The following is a 19,593-nucleotide window of genomic DNA, read 5'->3' as shown; positions in this document are numbered from 1 at the left end:
ATTATTTGATTTCAATATTTCCGAACACAGCAATAGCGCTAAGAATATTACTTACACTGCCGATTTCAGTTACATCTGTTGATCATTTTCAAAATTAAAAATTATTACAAACGATTTAAGATCAACAATTGGCGTAGCGTGGGGGGAGAGAGCAGGGGGGGCAAATGCCCTGGGCGGCACTATTTAGGCTGCGGCAAAATTAACCCATACGGCAAAATTAAACCATAATTACGTAATAAACATATTTTTACTAAAAATAGATGAGTAGATTAGCAATAAAATTTCAGCTAAACCGCCCTCGCTTTGGTCGTCCCCTATCAATTTTGACGGGTTCATCCTTTGCATCCCCAAAAAAAATCGCGCTAGCTGCGCTCGCGCCTCCATGTCAGATATCGCAGTCGGCGGTTTTATGGTAGGGCGCGGTCCAGGCGCCATATAAGCGCCGCAGGCGCCCCAACCAATCCTTGTTCAGAATGTTACTCCTATTTTTGTTTTAAATTTCATCAAAGATTGCAACTTACAAGAACTGTATCCAAATGAATGGATAGCATCAGGGCCATCTTAACCTATGGTGCAGCGTGTGCGAATAACCTGGGCGCCGCGGGCTCAGGGGCGCCCAAGGCGAATTTGTGTTTAATTCGTCGTTAAATTTGAGAAATTCTCGAAGAAACACTACTTTTATGTCCCAAAACTCAAAATTTTCGCTCGCTTCGCTCGCGGTTTCCTTACTTTACTCTTCAATTTTTATCACATATAGCTACTTTTAATGTCCCAATACTCAAAAATTCGCGCTCCTTCGCTCGCGGCTTCTTCACTTCACAGTCGCTTTTTACTAAATATGTTTAGGACTTTTAGTGATCCAAAACTCAAAAATTTTCGGGCTTGCTTCACTTTACAGTTGTTTTTATTTTTCAAGATTTTTTAGTCTACCCTAGCAAAAAGGGAGCGTCGTTTTGAAGTTCTTTTATTAATAAGAAAGTAACTTCTAGTTTCCATATGAACTTTCTTATTTACGGTACTACTTTAAGTCCCAAAATTTTAATACATAGGCGCCATCATCAACAAAGAGTTATGTACGTTTGGGCAAAATTTTAAGTAATTTTTGTTTTGAGTTCTAAAATATTACAAAAAATTTCGCGCTCGCTTCGCTCGCGCAATCTGAAGACACATTCCAGTGTTTTTGCATTCACCAACCAGCAACCGATGGTTGAGTTAAAACCGGCACTGATCGCAATTTATCTTTGTTTAATTGTTGAGGCCTTCAATTCCGAAAAATCATTTTTCGCGCACGTCCGTTATAGCTTTTTGTTCACTTTGGCTTTTTATGGTATGTTTACATCATGAAAACTAAGGAAAAAATCGCGCTCGCTTCGCTCGCGGCTTCATGTACATTTGCACTTCGTTTCTGTGCATATCTTACTTTTTGACTTTGCTTTGTTAATTTACAGTGGTTTTTATTTGTTTTGTGTCCTTAGACTAAATAAATTTCGCGCTCGCGTCGCTCGCGCTTCCTTACATATGAAATATGTCTCATGCGTTGATTTTTTCAACGGAAAACCCACCAAAAACCATTAATAACATATTTTACTGAAATTAAACATTGCTGTAGATAATTTAAGTTCGTAAGTTTAAGTTACCCATAATCTGTTCTAAGCACTTTGATATACATTATGTTGGTACCTACCCATTAATCACAATCTTTCAATACATAGGGGCCACTTGGGTAATGATTGCACTGCATTGATGCCCTAAGCAATTGCTTAGTCTGCTTATGGGCTAACCCAGGACTTCTTAGGTTACTCTAAGACTTGAGCATTTCAAGTAAATAAAAAGTTATGTGTAATATATGTTATGTACCTATTGCAATATTTATGTATCCAAAAGGAAGTGCGTTTTCTGCAATCAGAGCGGTGCATGTAGATATTTTTTTCTGTTGGACAAGTAAAATGGATATGAATGGGCGGGTGGGTCCGGACCCCCTGGACCCCCCCCCCCTTATATATTTTTTGACAAAACCCAGTATAATATGTAGTCGTAGGGCGGCATAATCGGTTTTGCACGCGGGCGAACAAACAGCTAGCGGCGGGCCTGCTGACAACATACTAGGTTAAAGTAACTAACAGTACCTATATAATAGTAAGTATTCGAAAGACTTAATTGTCGTTAGTCTTCACTTTTAGCAGTTGGCATAGGCTTGATTTATGACACGCTGTCCCAAAATAAGCAAAGGGTCTAAAAGTTAGTGGACGGACATCTGTGCCTCGAAGTAAATGTCGGCACTGCGCCTTATCTCTCTTTTGTCTATCGGAGTCCCATCGCATTAAAAGAGAGAGTGAATAGAGAATCAAGAGAATGCCTATACTTTGGTTATATTTGTGCATTAGAAAGTGTTATGTACATGTGTAGATTATCATCGTGAATAGACGCCGTAGCTGAAAATCGGCCTGGATTACACTAGGTAGGTAATTAGCTCTTTTATTTACATATTATCGTATGAAGCGACCTCGAGTGGGACTCATACGCAAATAATAAAATGAAACATAGATCATCTTTTTCAAACTGGCAATGAGGAGCACCAAAAGTGAAACGAGTCTAAAATACCGAATGTTAACACTGTAGAAATCCCTGAATACTTATGATGGACTATTATCGCCTATAATGCTCTACAAATATTTTACCCCTCTGTCTGATAACTAATACCCGCCATTTGATGCTTGGCGGATACAAAGATATGGCCTTACCGGTATGATATTGACACACTGAATTGGGAACCGTGCACAATCAGCTAAGCTAATTAAATATGTAAGAAAGACTTCTTTTTACTAAGCTAAGTAATGGTTAACTACGGTATTAACTCAAAAGCCATGGATGTGCAATAAAAAAGTTACGACTGTCACTTGTCACTGTAGTGACGTGATACTGTCACTGTCATATAATGTCAACAATATTATCAAATTGTCGATTTGTCGATACCTTAATTAGTTTACTGAAATATTGCTTGTATGTTAGTAATTTGCCATAAGGATATTTGGTGAACCGTGCACAATTTGTGTAAACCCTGTTTGTTGAACGCAACATTCCAAAATCAGTTTTACAAAACAGATGCCAGCTTAATTATTTTTTTCAATTGAATTATCAAGCATATTTTTCTCTCAAACGGATTTCAAAACATGACGGAATCTGCTGATATTAAAGACGTTCTGGATACGAATCTCGAAGACTTTGAGATACAAGAAGTTTTGCGAAATGGCACTGACCTACGAGAATATGCTTTACAGCTGGATAAAGGCATTAAGGACGCTGAAAAAACTTCTGTAGCAGACTACTTGAAAGAGAGTGAAAACATAGCTTCCTTACACAATCAAATTGAAGATTGTGATGGCATCCTTGCTAAAATGGAGAGCATGCTTATGGTGTTTCAAGTATGTTATTGATTTCAGTTCTAAATAACTAAACATAGTATAATATTAACATTATTAATAGAATCATAACATTTAAAAACAATTCTCTTATTCCAGAATGATTTGGGAAGCATCAGCAATGAAATTATCAGTTTGCAAAAGCGATCAGTGAGCATGTCAGTGCAACTCTCGAACAGACAGGTTCTGAAGGGACCTCTCTCTACTTTCATTGAGGATATGGCAGTTTCTGAAACATTAATATTGTAAGTTGCAAAATTATCTCAATTGCAAGGTATATCTATTTAGTAATTATTTTATGAAATGTATTTTTTTCAGTGGGATCATAAATGTTCCTGTAACGGATAAAGAATTTATGGTACAATTAGCAATTCTAAATCAAAAACTAAACTTTGTCAAGGAACAAGATTTTAAAGAAACAAAGGCTTGTCATGATGTCAAAGATGTTTTGGAAAAACTGAAAATAAAAGCAGTAGCTAAAATTAGAACCTATATTTTGGAGAACATCTACAAATTTCGCAAACCAATGGCTAATTATCAAATTCCTCAAAATGCCATGCTGAAGTATAAGTTTTTCTTTGAGTTTATATTAGCCAACGAAAGAAATGTGGCTCAAGAAATATGCAACGAATACATTGACACACTGAGCAAAGTATATTATTCATACTTTAAATCATATGCATCAAGGCTGGACAAACTGAAATATGAAGAAGCTCCCACAAAAGATGACCTCATGGGTATAGAAGATGGCTCTAAAGGGGGATTTTTCCAAAAGTCAAACTTGAAAAATAAAAGCACTATTTTCACAATAGGTAATAGAGGAGATGTACTAGCCCAGCAGCTTGAAGCTCCCATCATTGTCCCTCATGTGCAACAAAAAATAAAGGTAACTTAATTTATCCCCATATGAAAACGTTTGTTGGTTCTAATAATTTTTTATAATACTATGTTTTTATTTTCTATTGCAGTATTCCTATGAAGCCCTTTTCAGGAGTCTTCAATATGCACTGGTGGACAACGGCTGTAGAGAATATTTGTTCACAACGGAATTTTTCCATGTCAAGGGAAGTCATGCGCAGGAGCTCTTTGATAGGATCCTAGGAAAAACTCTATCATTACTTGTGGTATGAAAATATTGTTTTAACAGGAACAAATTGTTAGAATGTAGGTTTAACATTTGTAGAAAATACTATAACTGTGTTTATTTTTTTCAGAAAAATGTTGAAAACTATGTGCTGGAATGTTATGATTGCCTCGCGCTGTACCTGTGTATACAACTTATAAACAGATACAGGTGGATGTGCCACAAAAGGGCTGTTGCTGCTTTAGACAGGTATGGTCCAATCCAACTCTATCAAAATAAAACATTTACAAACTGCTACTTAATCTACAAACTTTTTTACTCATTCTTTTTTATATTTCAGTTACTGGGATTCACTACAAAGTACTCTATGGCCAAGATTAGAACATGTTTTGAAAATGAACATACAGAGTGTCCGAGAGTGTGACCCAGCCAAATTATCTAACAAAGAATTAGGACCTCACTATGTATGTATAAATAATACTGATTGTTTTATTGTAATCACTTTGGCTGTGTTCACTATAATTTGATTTAATTTCTGCAGATAACTCGAAGATACGCCGAGTTCTCAGCTGCTATGCTAAGCTTGAGTGAACAATTTCCTTCAGAAGAACTAAGTAATATTCTGTTAGTCCTCCAAGATGAAGTTCATTGCTTCTTACTCAAAATGGCAGCAGAATTTCCACAAAGGATACAACAATTAATATTCCTCATCAATAACTATGACATGGTGTTAAGTATTTTAATGGAAAGAACAAGAGACAACACCAAAGAGGCAGAAAGCTTCAGGGAGCAACTACAAGCAAGAAGCTCAGAATATGTTGAAGAGATTTTGAGTCCCCATTTTGGAGGAATGATACAGTTTGTGAAGGAAGGGGAACAACTACTTGACTCTGATAAGAAAACAGAACTGGCGAATTTAGAAAGGAAGTCTCTTTCACTTGTAGCTTCATTCAGTTCTGGGTGGAAACAGAGCTTGGAAGAAATCCACAGAGAAGTGCTTATTTCTTTTCCAAATCTTGTGACCGGATCTGGTTTGCTACAAATGGCACTTACTAACTTTGTGCAGTATTATCACAAGTTTGCAAAGTTGCTCACACCCAATGCGCGAACTCAATTAGTCAATATTCACGTTATCATGGTGGAGATAAAGAAATACAAAACCAATTACTGATCTACGAACTTAGATTTATTTACTTAAGAATGTACTTATATTCTATTCATAATTATTATTCCGGAAAAAGTTTACTAATTTTATGTAACAATAGCTAAGTGATATCATGTACTATGAATGTTCATTATTTATAAAAATAAAATAATTTACTACATACTTATAATTGTTATTTTTGGTACACGTTTTTTCGCCCATCATATCGAAATCAGCAAAAATCGAAATCGTATCAACCATTACACTGAAGTGAAATTATAAGAAACAAAGGAAAACTAACGTACAAGAGAGGTTTTACTATCACTTACATAATTAAAATCAAAGTAACAGATAAGATTGCTTCATGTGGAAGTATTTGTTGTTCCGTGACCACATTGATCACCAAAACATAAACTGGTTCGCAACTTTATCCAATTATTTCGCGAATTGAGGTAATACAACATGTAATAAGCAATAAAACACTCCATGTGCATTAAACACTGTTTATTTAGTATATTAAGGATTCAAGTGGTTATACATATCACTTATTTCGAATTTTTATTCTTACGATATATATTTACAATCAAAATACTTTTACTTAATGCGAAAAGTTAGTTACCCTGAAGCCATGGTCTTACTTTTAAAATTTTATAACATCGCGAGCCACATGGCGAGGTAAGTATTAACTAGGTGGATATCGTAATTTCACTACAACTGCTTTGAGCAGTAAATTGAAATTTGCCTAACTAGGAAAACTTGAAGGATACATATTGACTTAGAACAGATGACAGCATTACAAAACCACTCACTGAGTAACGCCTTGCTACAATACTGCTCAATAAAATGCAGCCCCCAAGATACAAATTTAATACAATGTATAATTTGAGATCGAATGCTATCATCTACGTACTTTAAACTATAACACACAATGACATGAAATTAATGGAATATTACAAAGTGATGAGATTTAAATATAAAAGGTACTTCAATTAGGTAGAAATAACTGCCTCGAAATCAATTCTTGGCCATATTTTTACCTCCAATAAAAAATGACTTACTTAAATCACAAAATTAACCATCACTTATGAGGTGGAGAAACACTTACATAATTATTTACAAAGAACGTTATCACTTATCAGCCATTTTTATAAAATGTTCTGCTGCACTAAAATCCCCGAAAACTAAGTATGATACAATTTAATCCTACTTTTAACTTATCGTGCTATTTTTGACAAAGTTTTCTTCCAAACTTGCAATGGTTTCCTTTTTACGTAATCGCGTAGAGTTTTCTCTAATTCTGCTGACATAGGTTTCATTTTACGTGTTAGAAGAATTTGGTTCGTACTATATTGATCATGTCTGTTGATGAACATCATGCTCATGATGGCTGCTTCTTCCATTTGTGGAGATGCTGCAAAAACAATTCAATTTATGCACATTGAAAATATGCAGAAGAAATTAAGTAGGTAATAGCTAATATACTCACGGTTATTATTGAGAATATCTATAAGTTGATTTATGGCTATTTCACAATGCACTTTCATATCAACCGGGTAAGGCTTCATCAGGGGTCCAATCATAGAAACACAGAACACCTTCACAGAATTTGGCACATTCTCCTTCTCTATCATTGGTTGGAGAAGATTCTTGATAATATTATTTTGACACCATCGTGGACCGTGCCTCTTGGCCAGAATAATCAAAGCCAGTCTTAGCATTTTGTTTTCAATGGGAATGTCTGAAAAACATAATAAAAAAATACATAGAATACATATGAAATCCTTCCATAAAATAAGCAAAACATTTCTATGCATACATTCAATCAAGTGTAAAAAATTCATTTATTTGAAATTATTACCTTTTAGATCCTTGATGGAGTTTTTAAACATTTCTAAGATTTTAGTTTCATTCCAATCGGTGATTTGATAGAAATATCGCCGACTTAATATATTTCTTATTTCTTGCACGCGGTTGAATTTGTCATCGCATTTATAGAAATGGAGAAGGTACACTAAACACGTCACCAATGGATTTTTAGCTGAAATAAACATATTACAAATTAATAAATCACATACAACTCACACTATAATTATGATCATGCAACATAGACTTGCTATTTGCAAGGCTTATAGGACTTACCAATTCCCATATGTGCCAATGGAATTATATGCATCCAAACTTCCAGACATTGTTTAATTAAGGGTACAGATTTAAATTGAATACAATACATGGCATCTAAAATAAAAAGTCTCAATCGACTTTTCGCTCCGAAATATCTACAAAGGAGCGCATAGAAATGGGATGTACTTTCAATGACTTCAAATTCTGGTGTTCTGTTTAATTTGAACAGTGCATACTCTATGCTGGATAGCACAGCGTCGACAATGTCTACGGTCGGCCAGTGTGTTTTGAGATGTGTTATGACATACAGCAAAATTTGTTCAGCTTTAGTCATTGCTGGAGCAGCTGGAGAAGACTGTTTTGCAAACAATTCCAGTTTTCTTTCTGGCTTCGTCAAATACTTGATTAGGCCAGATATGAAGACCTTGTAGTTAAGCTTTCGCAAATCTGCCACAAATGTGTTCATTGCATTTTTCGTGTCGTTCAATGGTAGTTCTGATATTGTGGCTACTTCTTGTTCGATTTTTTCACAAATTAATTTGACTTTTGAATCTGTAAAAAAAATGTAAATGTAAGTAAAAATGTTCATTCAAACTCAAACTCAAAATTTTTTATTTCAAATAGGCCTATGAAAGCTCTTTCGAAACGTCAAAGTTAGGTGCACATACCTGGTATTTTCTTAGCAAAAGGCTTCACACTAGCTGTGCCATATTTTTCTAACATACAACACAAGATGCTGTCTTTTGGTTGACAAGCTGTTGATGGATTAGAATCTATTTCCTTTACTGAAACTGATGGTGTTTCAACTTGTATATCTTCAGCAAATAGATCAAGATCGTCATAGGTGTTAAGTTGATGATGATCATCAGATTTCTTCATATTCTCGTCTTTTTGGGTATCAGCCACCAGTGGCTTAGGTTCACAGGTAGTCGAAGTAGTTTTTATTTTCTCGGTAGTTGGGTCTGTACTTGTTCCCTTAGTTCTTTCGTCATTTGTATTAGATATTTCAACATTATCCTCTGTACTTGATCTTAATTGTACAGCAGAACTTCGCAAAATCCTCTTACACTTTACTACAGAATCATTTGAGGAGAGTCTGCGTCTTTTCCTTGAAGTTGTGTCGTCGGATGTTTCGTTATCATCTTTTGTTTTTGTCGGAGACGTTTTAGCTTCGCAAGCCATAATTAATAATAATGGGTCTTTTGTTAAAACCACGCTGCACTGATCTGTTACTTCAGAAAGCTTTCGTTTGTTTCTAGTTGTAACCAAACTATTTTGAGATGTCTTATTTTCATTACAACTGTCAATTTGTATATCCATGTTATTCTTAGGTTTGGGAGACATTGGTTCTTTAGTACATCTGGTCGGCGATTTCATGGCTTTGCTAAGCTTTTGGGAATTTAATTCTGCCATTATTTTCACAGCTTTTTCATAGACATCTTTGTCATTTAGAGATGCGGATGTTACATTCGCGGACACTTGCTTCTTGATAGGGGTTAGGTGTTTGGGTTTAATAAGAGATTTTACTGGAGATGTTTCTCTTCTAATTTTATATTTTGGCGCAAGATTCTTTCTGAGCTTATCTAATTTAGTTATCTTTTTGGTTTTAGCTTTTTTTACTGTGCTATCTTTCATGGACAATTCGTTCATCTCTACGCTATCTTGTGAACGATAAGCATTACCTAAATTTATTATAGGTTCATCGTCTGTAATTGATTCCTCAGAAACAGCATGGTTAAGGGTTTGTATCGGTGCTGGTGACTTGGGTGAAGTGACTGAAGATAATCTGGCTTTTCGTTGATTATTTTGCAAATCGTCTTTGCGACTTTCGATTGGTGGTGACAAAGGTGCAGAATTTGACGATAGTCTGGTCCTTCTTTGGTTATTTAGCAAATCTTCTGAGTTGGTTGGTCTTGGTGATGTGGGTGAAGTAATTGACGATAATCTTGTTTTTCTTTGGTTGACTGGCACAATATTGCTGGGGTTTTGTGTTGATGCTGTTGATACTGGTGAAGTAGCAGAAGATAACCTGGTTTTCCTTTTGTTTTGGATTGAGTCTGGTGACATCGGTATAGTTATTGACAGTAATCCTTGTTTATCTTGCAAAACTTCGTGTTTTTGCTTTGGTTCTGGTGAAATATGTAAAGTATCGGAAGATAACCTAACTTTCTTTTGACTATCTTGCAAACCATTTTGGCAGTTCAGTTTGGGTTCTGGTGATGAATCATTTGAAAATAGTCTGGTTCTCCTTTGTTTTCCTCGCAAAGTATTATTTTGGTCTTCCACTAGTCTTGGTGAAACAGGTGTAGTATCTTTCTTCGGATTATCTTGCAAAGTGTCTTGGCTATTTTGCATTGTGTCTGGTGACATAGATGAATCATTGGAAAATAGTCTGGTTCTCCTTCTGTTACCTTGCAAAGTATTATTTTGGTCTTGTACTGGTCTTGGTGAAACAGGTGTAATGTCTTTCTTTTGTTTATCTTGCAAAGTGTCTTGGCTATTTTGCATTGTGTCTGGTGACATTGACAAATCATTTGAAAATAGTCTGGTTCTCCTTTTGTTACTTTGCAAAGTATTATTTTGTTCTTGTACTGGTCTTGGTGAAACAGGCGTAGTATCTTTCTTTTGTTTATCTTGCAAAGTGTCTTGGTTGTTTTGCTTGGTGTCTGGTGACATTGACAAATCATTTGAAAATAGTCTGGTTCTCCTTTTGTTACTTTGCAAAGTATTATTTTGGTCTTGTACTGGTCTTGGTGAAACAGGTGTAATGTCTTTCTTTTGTTTATCTTGCGAAGTGTCTTGGTTGTTTTGCTTAGTGTCTGGTGAAATTGACGAATCATTTGAAAATAGTCTGGTTCTCCTTTGTTTTCCTCGCAGAGTATTATTTTGGTCTTGTACTGGTCTTGGTGAAACAGGTGTATTATCTTTCTTCGGGTTATCTTGCGAAGTGTCTTGATTGTTTTGCTTGGTGTCTGGTGACATTGACAAATCATTTGAAAATAATCTGGTTCTCCTTCTGTTACTTTGCAAAGTATTATTTTGGTCTTGTACAGGTCTTGGTGAAACAGGTGTAGTATCTTTCTTCGGGTTATTGTGCAAAGGGTCTTGGCTATTTTGCATTGTGTCTGGTGACATAGATGAATCATTGGAAAATAATCTGGTTCTCCTCTTATTACTTTGCTTTTCCTTATTTTGTTTATGCACTGATTCTGGGGAAACAGGTATATTATCAGAAGGTAACTTGACCTCTTTTTGGTTATCATGTGTGTCTGGTGACATGGGTGTATCATCTGAAAATAATCTGGTTCTCCTGATATTTCTTTGCATTTCATTATTTTGGTTTTCCACAGATGCTGGTGAAACAGGCGTGGTATCAGTAGATAACCTGACTTCCTTTTGTTTATCCTGCAAAGCATCTTGGTTCTTTTGCATTGTGTCTGGTGACATGGGTGAACCATTGGAAAATAATCTGGCTCTCCTCTGATTACTTTTCTTTTCCTTATTTTGTTTATGCACTGATTCTGGGGAAACAGGTGTTGTATCAGAAGATAACCTGACTGCCTTTTGGTTATCTTGTAAAGCATCTTGGCTTTTTTGCATTGTGTCTGGTGATGTGGGTGAATCACTGGAAAATAATCTGGTTCTCCTCTGATTACCTTGACTTACATTATTTTGTTTATGCACTGATTCTGGGGAACCGGGTATATTATCAGAAGATAACCTGACTTCTCTTTGGTTATCCTGCAAAGCATCTTGGTTGTTTTGCATTGTGTCTGGTGACATGGGTGAATCATTGGAAAATAATCTGGTTCTCCTCTGATTACCTTGCCTTACATTATTTTGTTTTTGCACTGGTTCTGGGGAGCCGGGTATATTATCGGAAGATAACCTGACTTCTCTTTGGTTATCCTGCAAAGCATCTTGGTTGTTTTGCACTGTGTTTGGTGATGTGGGTGAATCATTGGAAAATAATCTGGTTCTCCTCTGATTGCCTTGCTTCACATTATTTGGCTTTTCCAATGCTGCTGGTGAAACAGGAATAATATCAAAAGATAGCCTGGTTTCCTTTTGGTTATCCTGTGAAGCATCTTGGCAACCTTTCTTAGGGTCTGACGACATTGATACATCATTTGAAAACAATGTGCTTCTGTCTTGATTTTGCACTGGTTCCGATGAGACAATTATAACTGGAGGCAATAATTGTGTGTCTGATTGGTCCTCCTGCATAGCATCATTGTGGTTTTGATTTGATTCTGGTGACATGGGAGGGTTAATTGAAGCTAATCTAGCTTTCTTTTGTTTATCTTGGAGAACATCTTTGTTAATCTCTGGTAATGTTGCATGTGCCGAAACTAATGTATTGTCGTTCTGAACAAGTTCTTTTCGTTGAACATCTCGTAGCACAGGCAGAGGAGAACAGATCGGAGGAGATATTGTCTGTCTAATGGATCTAGCTTCCCCTTGCTTGTTATGGAAACTATCTGTTCCAAGACCTGTTACATTTCTTATCAATAAGTTCTCACATACTCTATCTGACACATCCAAGTAGGATTTATTACAGTCTTCAGTTAGAATTTGTTTTGTTTTTAAGATTGCTTCAAAGCACTGAATTAACTTATCAATATTATGTACAGCGCTGAAGTCTCTACCACCTTTGACCTTTCTGTTCAAAAACTTTGAATTTTGGTGAGATAGATTTGGATTAAATTTACAAAAATATTCTGCAGTACATTTATGTAGGTATCCCTTTAGTTTTGTCAAAAGATGATCAGTTTTATTACTCAAATACATACATCTCATGATCTGTTCACTGGGTTCACTAGATTTCTTGGTGGAATCATTGCCTCTGACCCTTATGGGTGTTCTTGGTATTGGAGATACAGCATGATAGTTCAGTTTCATAGTACTAAATATATTTTCTACTTCGGCGTCAATTCGCGCTTCTTGTTGCATGCTATTGTGTAAATCTAAACTTTCTTTTTCAAGAACACCCTGTGTATGCTTTTTAGGGGTCATGTTATTCGAATTTTGTAAATTAATGGATTCTTCTTGGATCACACAGGTCTTATTACGGGTTCCTTCAACCATACTAATTTGGTTTAGAAGCTCTGTGTTTGTCTCTCCTGGTCTAGTAGTTGTTTTGTCAGAATTGCTCATATCATTATTCTCATCCTGTACAATAATTTGAACTATCCTTTGAGGTGTATTGTTGTTATTTGCTTTATTGTCAATACTTTCTCCATTTAAGGGACTATCATTTGAAAAATATCCTGGACTATGGAAGCCTTTTTCATTATCAGAGTAAGCCAGCGAGGATCCCCGGCCAGTATCAACACTAACGACTTCGTTGCTGTTATCGTTTTCAGATTCGCGGCGCACTATATTTTTATCGGCTGGTAAGGGATTCTTGGCCTGCAAATACAAAAATGTTAAACGTTAACAAAACATTGCCATACATTTAATCTATTCTTTGAGCTAAGTAATTACTTTTATACTTACAACGATTTTGTCACTTGGTTGTGGCGACATCGGAGCGTCCTCAAATATGTCATTTTCAGCGCCGCTGTGGTCGCTCCAATCGCTGTTTCTATTAGATACTGACCTAGTTCTTCCCGAGTTACTCTTCTTAGATTTTTCTGTAAAAATAAAGAACATAATTGCATTTGCTTATAGTATATAAAGCAAATTATCCCTACTGATATTATAAATGCGAAAGTAACTCTCGTCTGTTTGTCTGTCTGTCTGTTACGCTTTCACGTCTAAACCACTGAACTGATTTTAATAAAATTTGGTGCAGAGATAGAGTTGAACTTGAGAAAGAACATAGGATAGTTTTTATCCCGGACTTGTGAAGAGTTCTCTTGGAAACGCGATATAACCAAACTTGACGCGGGCGAAGCCGCGGGCGGAAGCTAGTAGTATAAAGCGTACAAATAAGAAAAGATTTTAGGTATCGGAATTTATCATACCCTTTTCTTCTATTGAAGTAAGATTGGTTAGTAGACCTTCTTTATTGTTGTTTTGAATTCTGGCATTTTCTTCGCGTAGTGTTTTGTTCACTCTCTCCAAAAATCCTATTTTAGCATTCTTGATGCGAAGGGTTTCAATTTCTTTTTCCAAGGCTAGTACCCTCGCGTTATCTTTTCTCAGAGATTCATTTTCTTTCTCCAACCTTGTCATCTTAGTATCTTCTTTACGTAGGGTTTGGAGTTCTTTTTCTAATTTCGACAGTTTAGCATTTTCTTTGGAAAGGATTTCAATTTGTTTTTGCAACCTTGAAATATTAGAATTTTCCTGCCTAAGGGTTTCAATTTCTTTCTCCAAATTAATTATCGTGGTTCTATCTTTGAGAAGGCTATCACAATTATTTTCTGATGTTGCTACTCCAGTTTGTCCTTTGCGAAGATTTTCTATTTCCTTCTCCAACTTAGGAATCTTTGCATTTTCTTTACGAAGTATTTCATTTTCTTTTTCTAATAAACTATTTTTTCCACTGTCTCTAACAATAACTTTCTTCTCAACCTTAACAGTTGATTCAGTTTTATTCTTCTCTTTAAGTAGCAGCTGAAATCGTAAGAAATATATTTTAGGAATAATCACAAAAATACGAAAGTATAAGTCTGTAATATTTTCTGTCAATCACGATTGCCTTAACAGTACTGAACACATTCAAAAGTTGCTAGCCAAGTTGCTAGGCATTATTTACCAAGTTCAAAAGATGCTGAAAAACTTGTTCTAAATAACGACACTACCTTAAGCTGTGTTTCCAGGGATTGCAAAGCACATATTTTGTTTTGTAATTCAGAAATGGTTTCATCCTTTTCTCTTTCTCTATTTTCTGCAGCTTGATTTTCCTGAAAATTAAAAGAAACCTTTATAAATGTGTATAACATATACTTAATAAATATTTGATTACATAAAATAAAAAATAATTTTCCCCAATATGTAAAATAAAAATAATAGATTTTTTACGAATTGGTTCATACTCACATTTTCTAATTTGGTGACTTTTTCAATGAAGTTTCTGATTTCAATTAGATGCTGTTTACAACCTTCCTTGTTAAATACTTGGTTGTTTTCCAATACATTAGCATAACTTCTTGCATTTTTATACCTTGTCACAGCAGAACTAAAAATAAATAACAAATTATTTGCATATTACTAGATCTAATAAGTAGTATACAGACAGTAGATACTTAAGTAGCTTTTTAGGGTTCCGTACCCAAAGGGTAAATGGGACCCTATTGTTTTCGCTCCTCTCTCCGTCCGTCTGTCTGTCTGTGAATATTTTGGGGGGCTCCCATACAACAAATGTAATTTTTTTGCTCATTTTCTAAATAATGGTACGGAACCCTTCGTGTGCGGTTCCGACTCGCACTTGGCCGGTTTTTTAATTTTTATAAGTTTATAGTGTGAATACTTACTTTGAAAATAGGATTTTCTTTTTCAAGAAAATAACTGATCTTCTCAATTTTTCATTCTTTGCCTGCAATTCTTGAACCTGGAAAATGAGCACCATAATTATTACAAAGTGATCTGAAAGATAAATTAGAAATAGTGACAAGAAATGGATTTACTGTAATTTTTTGGAGTAGGCACTTATCTTAAATTAATCATTATTGAACTTGTTACACAAAACATATGAAACAAATAAAATACTGATTTTTGATTTTGATTCAAATAACTGAAATTTTAACAGCATTATTTTAAACTGAGTTGAGTTGAGGTGGAAGCCGACCTCAACGTAGTTCTAAAAAAGGCTTAGAGGAGGGTTTAAACTGAGTTTTTCAACACTATATAGATACAATATTTAAACAATTGGTGTCTATCGCATATGATTCATGGGATAGGGAAGTTATGAAGTTCAGTGTCAACTCAAATGATTGTGCCTCATGCAGCAACCTCTTGTGGCAAATTATGTTGTCAGCACTACATGTACAATTAACATTCAATTTATTGTAAAAATGCAATGAGAGACATTTTTACATCAAAATCTGAGATAAATTAATTCACGAAGACATCAATAAATTCTAAGAACACAAAACACGCACAGCATTATCCATAACAATATAATAAATACAACAACAGTTAATTGAGTAAGGTTTTATAAGTATTAACCATTGGATTAGAAAAAATAAGAAACCAATTAGGTTCGTCACTTCCAAGCAATATTAAGAAGTTTATATGGCAGTATATAAGTCTATCTAATCACTGGCAGCTAAGATTATTTTATGTTTTCAATAAATTCATAATTGAAATTGATTATGTTACACCAAACTAGCAATTTTAAATAGGCAGCAATGAGAGCAATGTCATACTAAAACACTACTATAAACAAAAGTGCATATTTCATGAACATTTCGCTTTAGATTATTTGTTGCAATGCAAGTGTTTCATTTCAACATTTACTTTACACTGTTTAAAACTATGGGTCAAATATATTCTAACTTAAAGTTTCAGAAAATTAAGACCACTCAAAACATGATCAGGATTCTTACAATTATAAAATCCACAAACACTTACTGTCATTAATCAACTGAGGTGTTATTGTACGATTTATACAGTTTATGCATTGTTATTAATTATAATCTGTATTAATTGTACATCATTTAACGAATAGTTAACGACAAGCCAAAACTATAGAAAGGAAATAATATAATATAACCTAAAACACTCACCGTGTTAGCTGTGGTGGTAGTAGTAGTAGTAGGGTTTAGAAAGTTCAAATCAAAATCAAACACAGTCTCGTCGTACGCAGATCCCATTGTAATAATTCGAATAACACATCAATTGCTGGAATACATTTTGTTATAGACACATTTTATCACAACTTTTTAGCCGGCGCGCGAACATCGTAACATGGTCACAAAACATACTGAAAAAAAATTGATTGATTGAAATTCTCGATGTTGCTAGCAAAAAAAATCTTCTACCAAGCAGAATCTACCAACATCTTCATCCAATCAACCAACCAATGTTAGCCGCTGCCTAGAGGGTCAATATAATTATATATATAATATAATATAAAATAATATAATATTAAATAAAATAATATTTTATTTTACAATTATTGTGCATATAAAATGTTCGCTAGAAATCGCTACCGTTATAACTATAAAGGAGCGCACAGACTGTATAACACGTCAACATTAGTTTTATGCAACTACATTAATATCTGTATACAACATTTATGCAACATTAAACAATACTGTTTAGATTAGAAGAACAACACAATAATAACTCAGAATAATAACAAAGTAAGGTATAATATGTCTTCCTCAATGACTGGTAGAATTCGTAAACGCGCTCACATACTCTCTGCGATCACAACTAAAAGAAGAAGCAAGCGGAACTGCGGAACGCAGACTCTGACTTCAGTCCATCTTCAGTCAAACAAAAAACAAAAGGTATTTATTGGCTTGACTTTGACAGCTTTGACACTTGACACTAGTTGTTTCTGTCAAAAAAACTGACTGGAAAAGCCACTAGTCAGGCAGGAAAGAAGTCATTCAAGACAAGATTCAAGTTTTTAACATTGTTTGCAAACACAAACATTTTGCACTCAACATCATTACCATACGAGTTATTTCAATTAGCAGTTATTATAACCTTAGAAGCTGCGTGTTCTGTTGAAGGTTTTCCTGTTGATTAATACAAAATTATTGTTGTTCCTATTGAGGAAAAGAGTCTTTCTCAGTTCGGTTCGCATCTCTGGTCGCGTGATCATCCCAAGTTCAAGGTTAATATTTGGATCTTTAAACCAATATAAACCATTACTGGCACAAGGTATGTTAATATTTTTAATAATATCGAGAACTCCGACGGATAAAACAGTTCAAGTGCTCATTTAAAAAATATATAATACAGAAGCGAAACGATAAAAAAACGCCTTCCACATAACTGTAAATAAAAATATTAAGGTCATTGACCCTAGGTTGTAGCACTTAATGTTCTACAAAAATGAATTAATTATGTTGCGGATAAAAACAACATATTTATTTTCTTAATTTTGCCGTTTGCATATAAAAAAAATATTGTTTTTTTTTTTAATATGATCTTTTAAGACATTCTTTTGAAACTTGTTCTGTGAATGCATGTTTGAATAAAAATAAATAAAACACTATAGCCTGCAGCCTATGTAGGTAGAGCAAAAACCAAAGTCATTTATGCTAGTCATTTATTTTTGCAGATGGGGTACCTGAAGACTGACCAGTCAACTTATAACCAAACCAGTTTATACGACCGTGTCAAGAAACTCTTGGTATCCTATGAATGGAGTGACTGCAGTTTCTCTGTGGGAGGACAAAAATTCAAAGCTCATAAATTGATCCTAGGCATAAGTAGTCCTGTTTTTGAAGCTATGTTTTATGGCCCATTATCATCTAATGATGACATTCTGATAACAGATATTCAACCTGATATTTTCCAACTTATACTTAATTATATTTATACAGACACAGTTGAAATTAGCACAATTGACCAGGCCTTTGAATTATTATATGCCTCAAGAAAATATTTGTTAGAGCACCTAACTGAGATCTGTATTGCTCACATTCAGGCAAACATTAGTGTTGATAATGTAGTTGAAGTTTTAAATTACCCAGACTATATGCAAGATGCACAACTTGTATCATTCTCCCTTAAACTATTCTGTCAACATGCTAGCTATCTACTGCAAGAAAAGAAAAGTTCAATTACCTATCCTTGTTTGAAAGCTTTTCTAGAAAGTGACCAAATGAATATTTCAGAAAAGGATCTTATAAAGCATGTGTTTGAGTGGTCCAGATATTGCTGCAAACAAAATACCATTCTGGACACATTCGAAAACAGACGTGATTTATTGAAAAGTAATGGTATTTTTAAGTTATTGAGGTTTCTTACTCTAACTATCAATGAACTTGAGGAAATAATTACTGATATTAATAATCTCCTTTTACCATATGAATATGAAACTTTAAAAAAAATCATTAAAAGTTCTAATATAAATGAAAAAGATGTAATTTTATCTATTGGGTCTGTTGATATGCCAAGAAATATATTAAAACTCCAATGGCACCTTTGTTATCGCAGTCCTATAAGATCTGTAGCTCCTATTGTTATTGACTCAAATAATTACGTCATACATTCTCGAATAAAAGTTAACAAGTCTGTATTTATTAATTCACTTTGCGTACCAACAAGAATGGCTCCAGCTGTACATTTCCGTAACAGCACGGCTAAGCTTTATACTGAGCAGTTGTCTGTGTCTGTAGTGTGTGAATCAGACAACAGTGAGTTTAAACTGACTAACTTTGTAAAAACAGTTGAGTATGATTCAATGATTGATATAGAACTTGCAGAGCCTTGTTTCATAAAAAAAGATGAATGGTACAAAATTAGCTTTATGTGGCCTTGTAACAGGCCTCACACATACTCATATGTTGTAGAGTTTAGACACAGACATTTTACTGGTCACAAAGTGTCAATCGAATTTGATGATCTTTCCTTTAGTGCAGGCAGTAGTGGTAGTTTTCTTGGTGGTTTAAAATTTTGTTTGTAAAGATGACTAATCCCAAACACTTTACAATTCTTACCTCATACATGCTTAAAGATATTAGTTTAAAAAATATTTATTGTTTAGGAATGGTGATATTGTTCTATGAATTGTATTATGAATAATCAATTATAAGTGTAACGTAGATAAGGTATATGAGGCATAACAAATAATATTAAAAGAAACCGATATTAACTAATGTTATTATGATCAATTAAATAAAATACAACCTCTTCTGTGAGGCTACCTACTAAGTGGAATTTTGTTTGTTATTTTGTGTTACGCGGCTCCC

The 19,593-nt window shown here is 34.5% G+C and overlaps 3 protein-coding genes across 3 annotated transcripts; 2 read left to right on the top strand and 1 right to left on the bottom strand.

Moving 5' to 3' along the window:
• Window positions 1-2,978: 2,978 nt before the first annotated feature.
• LOC110371923 (vacuolar protein sorting-associated protein 52 homolog) lies at window positions 2,979-5,830 on the top strand. Its single transcript, XM_064035039.1, has 7 exons — window positions 2,979-3,422; window positions 3,519-3,664; window positions 3,738-4,305; window positions 4,388-4,543; window positions 4,634-4,752; window positions 4,844-4,967; window positions 5,045-5,830. The coding sequence occupies exons 1-7, from the start codon at window positions 3,171-3,173 to the stop codon at window positions 5,672-5,674; spliced, it is 1,995 nt and encodes a 664-aa protein (XP_063891109.1). The 5' UTR covers window positions 2,979-3,170; the 3' UTR covers window positions 5,675-5,830.
• Window positions 5,831-6,136: 306 nt separating this feature from the next.
• On the bottom strand, window positions 6,137-16,681 carry LOC110371892 (uncharacterized). Its single transcript, XM_021328326.3, has 11 exons — window positions 16,447-16,681; window positions 15,193-15,269; window positions 14,759-14,897; window positions 14,521-14,622; window positions 13,738-14,332; window positions 13,268-13,404; window positions 8,437-13,180; window positions 7,787-8,320; window positions 7,506-7,685; window positions 7,134-7,385; window positions 6,137-7,058 (listed from the first exon to the last, which is right to left on the bottom strand). Exons 1-11 carry the CDS (start codon window positions 16,531-16,533, stop codon window positions 6,862-6,864), a joined length of 7,044 nt encoding a protein of 2,347 aa, XP_021184001.3. The 5' UTR covers window positions 16,534-16,681; the 3' UTR covers window positions 6,137-6,861.
• Window positions 16,682-17,227: 546 nt separating this feature from the next.
• Window positions 17,228-19,561, top strand: LOC110371926 (BTB/POZ domain-containing protein 6-A). The gene is made up of 2 exons (XM_021328388.3): window positions 17,228-17,554; window positions 17,958-19,561. The coding sequence occupies exon 2, from the start codon at window positions 17,958-17,960 to the stop codon at window positions 19,305-19,307; it is 1,350 nt and encodes a 449-aa protein (XP_021184063.3). The 5' UTR covers window positions 17,228-17,554; the 3' UTR covers window positions 19,308-19,561.
• Window positions 19,562-19,593: the final 32 nt, after the last annotated feature.

The sequence above is a fragment of the Helicoverpa armigera genome, chromosome 6, assembly GCF_030705265.1.
Source record: "Helicoverpa armigera isolate CAAS_96S chromosome 6, ASM3070526v1, whole genome shotgun sequence".
Lineage (NCBI taxonomy): Eukaryota > Metazoa > Arthropoda > Insecta > Lepidoptera > Noctuidae > Helicoverpa > Helicoverpa armigera.
Note: the sequence above shows the minus strand (reverse complement) of the source record. Positions and strands in the feature narration are given on the sequence as shown.

Bases quoted from the DNA above. Each gene is read 5' to 3' on its own strand.
- LOC110371923 (XM_064035039.1), top strand. From the start codon at position 3,171: ATGACGGAATCTGCTGATATTAAAGACGTTCTGGATACGAATCTCGAA. The intron at 4,306-4,387 runs GTAACTTAATTT...TTTCTATTGCAG, and splicing joins ATGTGCAACAAAAAATAAAG to TATTCCTATGAAGCCCTTTT. The intron at 4,753-4,843 runs GTATGGTCCAAT...TTTATATTTCAG, and splicing joins GCTGTTGCTGCTTTAGACAG to TTACTGGGATTCACTACAAA.
- LOC110371892 (XM_021328326.3), bottom strand. From the start codon at position 16,533: ATGGGATCTGCGTACGACGAGACTGTGTTTGATTTTGATTTGAACTTT. The intron at 15,270-16,446 runs GTGAGTGTTTTA...CTCATTTTCCAG, and splicing joins CTACCACCACAGCTAACACG to GTTCAAGAATTGCAGGCAAA. The intron at 13,405-13,737 runs GTATGATAAATT...TTATTTTTACAG, and splicing joins TACTTCAATAGAAGAAAAGG to AAAAATCTAAGAAGAGTAAC.
- LOC110371926 (XM_021328388.3), top strand. From the start codon at position 17,958: ATGGGGTACCTGAAGACTGACCAGTCAACTTATAACCAAACCAGTTTA.